This window comes from Amphiura filiformis, chromosome 5 (assembly GCF_039555335.1).
Source record: "Amphiura filiformis chromosome 5, Afil_fr2py, whole genome shotgun sequence".
Lineage (NCBI taxonomy): Eukaryota > Metazoa > Echinodermata > Ophiuroidea > Amphilepidida > Amphiuridae > Amphiura > Amphiura filiformis.
The window spans coordinates 76055530-76067584 of NC_092632.1; the positions used below are offsets into that span (position 1 = coordinate 76055530).

The 12055-nt window shown below is 35.9% G+C and overlaps 1 protein-coding gene across 2 annotated transcripts in view; it reads right to left on the reverse strand.

Moving 5' to 3' along the window:
- Positions 1-1468: 1468 nt before the first annotated feature.
- LOC140153741 (transmembrane protein 26-like) overlaps positions 1469-12055 on the reverse strand; it is a 71796-nt gene continuing 61209 nt past the window's right edge. For both annotated transcript variants that reach the window (XM_072176573.1, XM_072176572.1), the window contains exons 2-3: positions 10962-11184; positions 1469-6739 (exon numbers count right to left, since the gene is read on the reverse strand). In XM_072176573.1, coding sequence (XP_072032674.1) covers positions 5909-6739; positions 10962-11184 — 1054 coding nt within the window. In that variant the 3' untranslated portion in view covers positions 1469-5908. The remainder of the gene's footprint in view (positions 6740-10961; positions 11185-12055) is intronic.

Consider the following 12055-nt stretch of genomic DNA (forward strand, 5'->3'; position numbering starts at 1 on the left):
TACAATCAATGGCCGCTGCCATGAAAATACCTCGAGTGAAGCCAGGTGAATAAATACATGTATGAAATGTTATATCTATTGGTTTAGTCCATTTCCTGTAGTTTGCAATACTATTTTACACCCACACACGCATTTTAATCGATATATCAACGATGAAAACAATAGTACATACATGTATCAGAAAGGTAGTCACATAATGATTGACAGCAGTATGTGTCATGCTTTGTATCTAAAAAATACACCAGCAGTCAGCTACCTGCACAACGGATTCTTTTGTTCTGCAAGGCTCACTCAGTCATTTAATGAGGCAATACAAACGATCGAAATTGGTGTTGAAATGAGCAAAATTTTGAGTTACACCTTTTCAGTGTAAAAAATTTTTTCTCAGCCAAATGAAAAGCAATAATTTTCATTTTTTCAGTAAATGGCTGCAAAAACTATAATGCTTGATACTGATTTTTTTTTTTTAATCCTGGTGTTAAACTTAGGCCTGAAATTCAGTCATTTAGTGTAAGATATTCGATTTTTATAGGCTTCAGCTCGGCCCGCGAGCTTTTTCTTGGATCAACCTTTTAGCTTTTCAAAGTAATATAGTTCGCTAATGAAGGATTTTCCCCAACTTTCTAAAGCACATCACCGTGAGCTATATATCATAGTTTTGTCAGAATTTCCGTTTTGATTTCACCATCTTTCACTGTCGGCTAAAAAATTCCTAAATCAACACGTGAAATCTAAAGGCTAGTACTAGCATTGTGGATCGATATCCCTGGGTTTAATAGGAATACCGGCATGGCTATAGTGTTGCCAGAACTTCAATATAGCAAAGAAATTCCCAGACCTATAGCGCTCCTACTGATCATGTTTAACCAGAACACCCAATTGGGGATTTAATCGCTGGTCGGGCAATTGGCTTTCAATGAAAAATTGACCTGGATAACAACAAAGGAAATATCGACTATTTCAGCTGGTTGCTCTCGAGATAAAAGTACTCACCATTGCCTACTTTTACTTAGTTTGACATTTTCGGAGACTGAATGGAAAAAGGGTAAAACAAAAACGGAAATTCTGACAAAACTATAACATATAGACCCACACGATGTGCTTTACAGAGGTGGGAAATATCTTTCTTTAGCAAACTATGTTAGTTTGAGACACTAAAACATGAATTCCGTAAAAAGCTCGCAGGCGAATTCAAGGCCTATAAAAATCAAAATATCACACTAAAAGACACAATTTGATGCTTAATTTTAACACCAGGATTTAAAAAAAATGTATATCCAAGCACCAAGTTTTTAACTGACATTACTGAAGAAAAAAAAAAATATTGCTTTATATTTGACCGAGAAAATTAATTTCATAGCAAAAAGGTGTATCTCTGAATTGTGCTGATTTTTACATGTATCGATCGACTTTTAGCGCGACTAAGCATTTCTAAAGAATTGGTTGTCCAGGCGGCAGACTGCCAGTGGCTTACCATGAATGGAATTACAAGGGATTACAACAACGGTGAACAACCTTACCAAAAGGCCCGAAGTTTCTTTGTAGCCAAGTTACAATTTGTAAATCTAAGACTTGAAACGACCAATTGTACAGTGGCTACTACCTTATCATTCGCCCTCTATAATGATATAATGAAGACATTAAAACGTCAGAAGTTCAATTCATTTCAGCTATTTTATTACATGAGCCTAACATTAAAGATTCAAGATAGATTTATATCCATAATTCACAGTTATTAAAAATACCAAAATATAATATTACAATTAAACAAACGAATAATGACCGAAAGGACAATGAGACAAGAAGTAACCAACAAAGAAGGTTACCAAACAAATAAATACAAAGTATAAGCACAAAACTCAGCAAACAAACATTTTCTTTAAAGAAAAGTAGTGGTTCAATTATGGAAATAACACTGTAGGAATGCCAACTGTAATGTTGAGGGTACATTATTTGACGGTTGTGAACTTCTTTTTCTTATTAAAAGTAATGATGTTACAGAAAGAGATGGTATAATACTTAAAGCCATATTATAACATTTCTGTAAAAAAAAAAAAGATTAGTATAAAATGTTAGCTTTTACTGTCAGATATGTCCTCTTTAAATTTTGAGCCGAACAAGTGAGGTAAAGCATAGAAAACTACTAGCGCCAATGCATGTTACTCCCGCGGTTGTAATACGGTACGATCCTCGGGGTGTGTGTGTATGTGTATCCCGCACGCCGTGTACGTACTGTGCATACGTGTTCGACTAATATATCCATCGTAATAATCGTATTATTCAAAATCTCGGATTTTGACAAAACTACAGCACCTAAAGTCTTGATTTTTGCAGAGTATCTTTATTGACTAAAGTACATTACAATCGTGTAAAACCAGAATTTAAATTTTTTTAAGGGCGTTCTCCTCAGCAAATGTTATAATATGGCTTTAATTAGGGAAGTTACGTTGTTGGTATAAGATTCAAAAGACTACATTATAAATTTCAGTTCTGGCATAGTGATATTTTGATATTCTCAGGTGGTTAATGACTATAAACCTATTCCAATTGAAATCCACACTACCCCTGTGGAAGATTTTGGAAATATCTTCCACATGGGGATTATGTTTTTCAAATGTAATTGAGTTAATCATTTTGAAACCGATACTCCCCCTGTATCATGGCTTTACCTATATATATCTTCAACAACTGGTGTGAGTATTTCAAATGGAAGTTACCCAATTCTATTCTATTCAAAACTTCTGTGGAAGACTTTGGCTAAATCTCCCACTGGGGTAGTGTGGATTTAATTGGAATAACCCAGTAAAGTTGTCATCAGTGTCTCTACTTATACATCTAATACCCAAACAAAAAGCACAAGGTAGGAATACTGAATGTAACATCGAGGGAACATTATTTGACGGTTGTGAACTTGTTTTTATTATCAAAATTAATGATGTTACAGAAAAAGATGATATTATGCAGGGCTATTATCATCAATTCCATGATCAATGCTACTTACTTCATCTTTTTTTATCCCAAAGGGCATCGATGAGATGGTGTAATAATGATGCATGGACATTGTAAAAATAGTGTGTTTCATGACAGCCTGATTGGTATTGACCTTTTGAATACATATTGCATATGTCTCATGTCTAGCCTTTTATTTTTGTCGATTCGCTGGATTGGATTCAATTATGACAGCAGGCATTCGTGACTGATTATACTCCTGTAAGATAAGCGCACTTAAGCGCACTTCCGCTTACAACGCAGATTGAAATATAATGCGCTACCTTGGTAACAGGAATGCTGTTTACACAGTGGTCTCATATAAACCCTTTTCCCTCTTTCCCATCATGCACTATTTCAGGGGGTATGACCTGGTACCCCCATAGATCGTGTACATAGTGATGGTCTTTGCAATTATTTTGTCTTTTGCCATCGATGTTACTAATTATGTAATTATTGAATACACGAGTGATACAGTTACGGAGCGATGCAGAGATTATTGCTTACGTTTTATTTTCATCTCTGAAAAAAAAAGCGAAACGGACGCCGACCATATAAAATGTAAAAATACAAAGTTAGGCATCAATAACAGGAAATATTTTTTCCCGACGACACCATGTCAATAAGGCATACTGCTTTTTGGCCCGAAAGGTATTAGTGATCGTGCGCCATTATCCGTGATTCCTTTTTTCTGGTGAAGGCATCAGCCGAAAGTCCGTATTCCAGAATATAATGAACATAACTCTGTACTCCCCGGGGAGATGATGTGTTTTGCGACACTCATACCCCCTGGAATAGTGCATGATGGGAAGAAGGGAAAAGGTATATTGCCTGATTTGCTGCATCAAAAAAAGACCCGGCAAATGACTTTTTTTTTTAATGAAGAAGTAACATTTGGCACTTTGGAAGAATGGTATATGTTGTAAATATAAATTTAAATATAACTAGCCTATTTGTCAAACGACTGAATCTGCAAGAAAAGTCTTGCATACGAACATTATGTAGTCCACGGTTTCTGATGGTATACAAGTCTCAACTTTTTGGTGTAAGTTGGGAATGAGGCTATGGATCACGAAGTGCCTCTTTAAATTGATACGCTTTTAGATAATACTTACGCACTTCCGCGCAACTTGCATTTTGTACACCCAATTGCACCAACGACACAGGTGGTATCCATACATGCATATTGAGTAAAAATTGTCGTATTAATTTGTCAGTTGGACGCCAGCCAAATCATTGAAATGTCACACAATTATAGGGATTAGCTGTGAAAGATATGCACATTTTCATATTTCATGTATCTTCTCCTGCATGTCCTGATTCATTAAGACCACTATTCAAGGTCATTGTCATTGCCAACTTTTATCGATGCTGGGTTTTTATAAATTGTGTTTCCACAGGGTAGGTCACAAGCTCTACAACTGAATGAAGATCCAAATTAATAAATAAATCGCAAATAAATCATAGCAATTAAATTAATTTTCTAGAACTATGGACAAACCATCAAAACATGGCCCTTGCAATGCGATAGGGTGTGTCCCGTTTAAAGTAAATGAGCAATATATTATTTTTGTCATTCTAATCACGCTGAAACATTACTATATGTATTAAATTACTTCTCGGAAAAGGTACCTGAATATAAATGAACAATATTCAACAGCAATATATAATAATATAAAATATACATCTGTGGCTATCGAAAGCATCTCATGAACTCAAATGTAAATGAAAAAACCAAACTGAAGGAAATCATCAAGATGAAGCACATTCATTGGATTAATTATTATCTTCGTATAAACAATGATTCCAAATAAAGAGACTACTGGAGCTTAATGTCTCAAACGCATGTGGATGATTGTTTTTCTTAGTAAAGTATTTCTTAGACAACATTGGTGGTGATAATGCGACTTTTAGCAAGTCCTTTGTCTTATATACAAACCTTACAGATCAAACACTTTAACTATATATTATCTACTATACTCTTGTTCCTTAGCTTCTGTTCTTATGTTTTGTGTAGTGCTTACGTGTGGAAATAAAATAGAGCATATTTCGTTCATTTAAAAAAAAAGACAATTGCTTATACAGTCACAAAACATGTTTGTACAAATGAGCAGTAAATAAATACATACCGTAATAAATATCGTTACTGATACATATAATTCTATTTTTACATTTCATAATGATTAATTTTTTAATTGATCATTTTAGCTAAGTTATACACACACCTTGTACAAAAATAGTACAGAGATTCATATCGTCGATATTATTTTATTTCTGCGCATAAGGTGTCGCTATTAACCCCTGCGCCAATTTTTTTGTTCTCAACCATTACTTTTCAACCAAATAAAAATCTACGGATTTGGTATAAATCTGGTCAAAGTGGGTTGAATTGGGTAGAAAAGCATGCTGGGTAACGATAAGGCGTGTATCGGTACAAAAAGGTAGTTGTGGTTTACAAAAAGTAGGATCCTCTTATTGAAGGCATCAAAAGCCTTCCGAGAACCACTCGGCTAAGAGCAGGGGTTTATATCGACCCTTATACACAACATTTGAAATCGACAACATGCACAATGAATCTCTGTTAATGTGTTGCTTTCTTCCAGAAAACATACATCACAATATATTAGAACCTCTATTGTGGCAGTGTTCTGCCATCGACTTACCTCTAAGTATAAAAAACAAATCAACAAATAAAAAATAAAGTGGCCGTTCGACTTCGAAACAGAAAGGCCCCGTATGGATCTTGCTGGTAGATTGACTTCAAGCTCAACGAACGAAGTATAAACCACTATTCTAGTAATCTATAAGTATCTGTGTCCTGTATAAATTTGTACATATTCTTGTATGTTTTTTGTTTTTTTCCTAATTTATTTTTCTTATGTTCAAAACATTTCAATAATGAAATAAAACATTAATTTGGTCACAGAATACCACTTTTTCCTGGTCTTTTTCGCATTTGCTCAGGTGGTTTCTTTATTAGCGGAGATTTCTTAACAGCAATAGGCCTAGATGATTTTGGTGATTTTTTAAGTAGAGGCGATTTCTTAACTTTAGGAGGTGATTTCTTAACTTTAGGAGGTGGTTTCTTTCCTTTCCCATTTCCCTTGCGCATTGGTGGCGATTTTGATTTAACTACTTTTAACGGTATGGCCTTATCGTCTCCATTCTCTTCTTCGTCGTTATCATGTCTATGAGCAATAACAACATACATACGATACATTTGCAACAAGAATAGAATCCCGTTTTTACATGTAAAGAAGATCGTAGTTTGTGCAAATGTTTTAAAAGTAAACATGATATATAAACGAATAACAAGATACGGGCCATCTTGCATTATGACGCTCACTAAAAGAGCCCAAATTTCAGTTTCACAACAATAAAGTATTGGGGCACAGAAACCAGTACGCGGTTCTACTTCAACTTTTGCTCGAATGCCTGGACCAGTAGCAACCACACGGGGCTTTCGCTGCTTAGTGGCCGTCAAACCAAGTGTAAATTGGAGTAAGCTCCAAGACCATGCGCCTAAAACAAAATAAACGAGCACATCATCACAAGCAGTTTGTTCCATCTTCAATGTCTCTGTTGCAAATTCTAACATATCTGCTGCCATTCCCATATAAGCTAATAATAGCTGTGATAGTTGGTCACGGGTAAGAGTTCCTTTAGGACCCAGCCATCTGCCAGCAATAAGTACCAGCATCATAGTCTGCATCATGATTAATGAAAATGAACGTGCCATGACGTATCGACTCTGTAAAAGAAATAGGAAGCAGTAATTGATTAACCCCATGAGAACTACCTGCTGATTGGCCAAAACGAAGTTTTCATTATCAATTGAACTAATCAGCAACATTATTAGAATAATTTCACCACGCAAAACAAAATTGGGGTGAATTATTTGCAAAGCTCCATTCTGATTGGTGATTAAAATGAAGATATTATGTAATTGACCAATCAGAGGAAATCATTTTTCGGCTCAAAATGAACAGGACACATTATGAAAGAAAATACCTAAAATTCTCTAATATTGCTCTTAAAGATCTACGATAACCAGAGCGCGGGACTATAACTTTTAATATGTTGTCGTTGGATCAAAAGACAATATTCAACATAAACATAAACAATGGGATTTATAAAGCGCCTTTTACAGAAGTAGGCAAAGCGCTAAAACTAAAAGAGAGAAGACAAGAACGGAAAAGAGCTATACATTGGGAAAGAAGAAGATTCTTGAAGGTGGTAATATTTTCTTGACCGGGCGTGGCCTCGCAGTGAAAAGGCCAGCTTGAGCGCCAGCTTGTTTTTTGAAAAGGACAGGAACTCTTTAGATAAATATCATCAAATTTAGGTATTAATTGAATAGTAATATTATTACACATGACCCCCCCCCCCACACACACACACTGGTTACGCCACTGCAATATAATCACAAAGTTGAACAAAAAAAAAATTTTGCTGCATAAGCCTGCCCACTATGTAGAAGGCCACTCCGAGACTTTCTGTCTACAAGCTGTTATGTCAGCACGGAGGTGGTCACGTGCGTATACGTATTTATAAATATTGTCGAGGCATACTGATTAAGTTCTCAATATTGAAACTGAAAGTCAGAAGAATATTTGCGATTGGGCACGGGTACATTATGTAGTAAAGGTTATGACAATGTAATTAAATGCCGATTTATTTATTCATTTCTTCTTTAACCTGGGTCAGACAATCAGTGACCAGCACTATTCTCCCTTGCTGCCCGGGATACAAATGCAGTAAAATAACAGATTTAGTAAAACACATAAATAGAAACTACTAGAAACAAGAAATTAAAATAACATTTTTATGCTATACCATAACATGCATAAAAGAGTAAGAAGAGTGTTTAAAGCATATCCCAATAGGTGAACAGGAAGCAGGAGCGTAGCAAGAGCATCAGGGGCCCATGGACAAGGGGCAGTACGGGCCCTTTTAACCAGGGCGGGATTTACCTTATGGTGACCCTGGGCTAGTTACATTATTGCATCATTACATCAGCGGGTATGATATTTGCGACGATCAGAAAAAGTTTCTCGGTTAATTAAGGGAATCAAAAACAATGAGCTGTAGTGCGCATTGGTACGGCAATTATTTTTCTACCGAGACTACTTTTGATGGCGATCCAACCTGTTCAGAAGAGTAAGAAAATAAGATCACAATACACATGATAAATCAATAATCAACTTTGGATGAAACAACATATATGTTTATCACAACTTTAGGGTATCTACACTTATACGGTAAAAAAAAAGACCAGTATATTTATGTACTGACATGCACATTTGATCAATTTAGCTCAACTTTACCGCTGGTCAAAAATAATGCCAAAGTACTAAAATGTTGGAAACACTCAAGGAACTGATCATTGATTACAGTGAGAGGGCAGATGATGTAAGAGTACGTGCAGATTCGAACAACATCGTTTTGGTTTCAGTCACATTCAATATTAGCCTATGTCGGTTAAGTCATTTAGCAACACTTCGCATATCAGAATTGAGAATACTATTAATTTCGTTTTTAAAAACCTGCACAGGCACAACGCCTAGTCGTTGATCGGGTTGATGCTTCAAAATGGTATATTTTCTCTCATTATATGACATTTTTGTTGTAATAGTGCCAAAATTCATACGCACGGCTTCAGTTTTTAGTAAATATATTCGCCCTACCATATTGTAACTTTCAGCTTCGAGGGCGCACTGCCATTTTAAGGTGTTTACGGTTCAGTGCGTTAAAACAAGAAAAGTCTCAGGTCAACCTATGTTGAGTTTTTGATCATTTGCCATCTAAATCATATAGTTTCACCTGATATTAGTGGCATTTAACTGTGAGAGTTAAGTTCTGAATATGAGAAAATTCCACACGAAATTAGCCATTTTCCCATTGAAACACGTGTAATACATAATTAGTGGTATTTAACCTGTTACTGTAGAAAATAACAGCACTTGTCATCAGCACAAATGTTAATTTTCGCATTCTTGATAACCCTAGGGAGATCATTGACATATTGTAAATGAAAGAGGCCACCGAATTGATCACTGGGGTACCCTGAAAAGGTGAGAACTCGGAAAGTGAATTTTCCAATATGATGAAATATGCGATAGCTTGTTTTCTTTCACCCAAGCATCAAAAGAACCAGTGTAGTTCCAGCACTCTGAAGTCTCAAGAGCAAAATGGGGTGATTGACCGCAAAGGCCGTTTAAGATTAGCGTTTACTCTGAAAAAGAGGATAGTATACAAATGGTGTGGCTATAATGATGTGAACATTTGCTGACAAAGTGACTGGTAAATGAATGACAGAATCGACCACCACAGCCAGATTTCAAAACAAATGGAACGGTGCCATAGCAGGCATGCAATATCAATGAAGGAATGCAACTTGGATATTACAGGGAATTCAGTGGAATAGAAGAAAGTCAAAAGAATGATAATACACCACTGTTTTATACTTAATTTATAATTACAGTTTATATACATGAGTTTCAACATGGTTTAACATGCCACAGGTTTAAATTTATACACAAAGCTTTCGATATAAAATCATCTTCAGTGTGTTATTACTACAGTCTACACTTTACAACAGCAATCACAGAAACGACTGCAATATTGAATATTACACTACTACTACATGTACAGGTACTACAAAATGATGAAAGAAAAAACAAATCAATATATTGTGATGTGCCCTGGGATTATTTATCTTTGTTTACAACATAAAGATATGCCATGAGAAATATGAGGCAAAGGGAAACACCTTGGAAGTAATCATGCAAGAGTTTGTGTGTTATTACATGTTTTAGGGAAACCCCTTTGGTTACAGTAAACAAACTCAATCAGAATTATTAATAATCTTGGAAAGTCCCTGTTATTCCTGAAAGTTCTCTGTATTGCATCATGGGGAAATTCCCTTAGATTGTAAGATAGATAATGATGACATAATTTCGGAAATCCCCCAGGAAGTGAATGACAGAATGGTCTATTAATAGATTGTTTATATAAAGGTGGAAGCTTGAGTTTGCTTCTGGCAGAATGTCATGAGAGATTGTAAGATGTGTTAGTCGTGTTGTGCTTCAAAAGGAGGTACATTACATCTAAACTAGTTTACATAGCCAATGCTATTTTAATACAGCAACGAAGGAGATTTTGAGAGACTTGCTGAAGTCTGGTTTCTAAAGCAACACATCTGTCAATAAAGTGAAACAGTGAAGAAACCTGTTTCCTGGAAGAGTAAAGATTTTGGAGAACTGCGCAAGGAGTTAAATATTGGAGAACGGCGCAAGGAGTTAAATATTGGAGAAAGGCGCAAGGAGTTTAGTAGTTAGAGAACGGCGCAAGGAGTTTAGTGTTTGGAAACCATTTCTGTGTCAGGATCTGATAAGCAAAGATTTATAAATGCATGTGTGCAATGGACTTCGCTGATTTTCACAGGACAAGTGAACAACAGAATATATATCAGCCGTCAAGAACATTGTAAATGAACAGGATAATCATCAAGAAGAAGACTGCTGGTTAAGTACTGATTTAGTTAAAATTGTGATTGTGTGATTATTTTGTATGTGCATTTGTTGTCATATATTGTACCAATCATATTTTACTTTCAATTAAAGACTTAGATTTTGTTAGCTTAATCAAGAGATGAAATTAAACTCGAAAGGCGTTCTACCGCCGGTTCCGTCCGGTTAGACCCGGTTTCTATTGTTCTAAGCAATGGAACGCGGTTCAACCGCCGGTATAAACTGCCGGTCAACCGGCGATCGAGTTTTGATTTGTCGAAGGATCACTATGCAGTAGGTTCGCCATGTTGAAGGTACTGAGCCAACCTTATTTCACAAGCTTTTATCTGATATTCTATATAGCAAATCATAGCTGGCTACATCAAATGCCCCCCCACCACCACCACCACCACCACCACCAAAAAAATAAATAGATAAATAACACTTTGAATATATACTTACTCCGTCAAGGGTAACATGCGGGTCTTCCACCTGTGCTGGTGGTCTTATGGCATCTTTTTCCACGGTCTGATTTATGCCGAGACACGGTTCACCAAAAGACAGTGGACACCTAACAAGATGTCCCTCGTCCCTGAAAGCACGACGAAAATCTAATGCATGTGATTCTAATATGACAATTGTTGGTACGACCCATAAAAGGTAGAGAAACACACTTGGTAGAAACCTGTCAAAGAGAAAAAATAATGAAAACAGGTGTAACTTAAAAAGTGCAGGAATTGCATGTGGCATTAAAGGCCCGTTCAGTGATTTGCTTATCGAGAGGAGTAGAAAAATCATCAAAATTCCGGTTTTGGCACATTTGTTATTGTCATAGATGTGCTAGTGGTTAAGCTGAAAGGCGCGTATAAAGACAATAGAAGACATTATAGACGAATATGTAATATTTCTCTACTTAGAAATGTACTACATATGTATTGAATGGGACTTTGTCAATACTGCTACTTTCTTCAATTTGTGCCAAATTTTTCATTTAAAAAATACCTTTCAAAAAAGGCCATTTGAATGACTTATCCTTCACTTTCAGGCAATCTATAAACAATTTTAATTATATTACACTTACATTGTGAAAATTGTGCACAGTGAATACTCTGAATAATTATTGAGGATTCAATTGCAAACAATTCTGCTACAGACGAATCCAATTTCACGCATTCCTACTCCTCAATGGCAGCCATTAGCCGCGACGGGGACCCAACTATCTCACCTAAAATGTGAGATGATGCGGCCTTGAAGGGTATTATAAACTGCATTCTATCACCCATGTTACACGTAGACAAAAGAATGATGACAGTTTACAACACAAAAGAATCTAACATCAAATTTTAAGCGGGTTTTAATCTACCCAATTGGTGCATGCGGGGAATCAAATATGGCCGACCAAATCCTGACCATGACTTGGCTCGTTGGATTCGTCTGTAAATAAGAATGGCTAGATATTAGTATGAATCATGTCGATCAAATTTATTATCGCTTGATTCGTTACACATAATATTTTAAGTAATCAACTTAAAAAACAATTGCCTCCTGTATTTCAA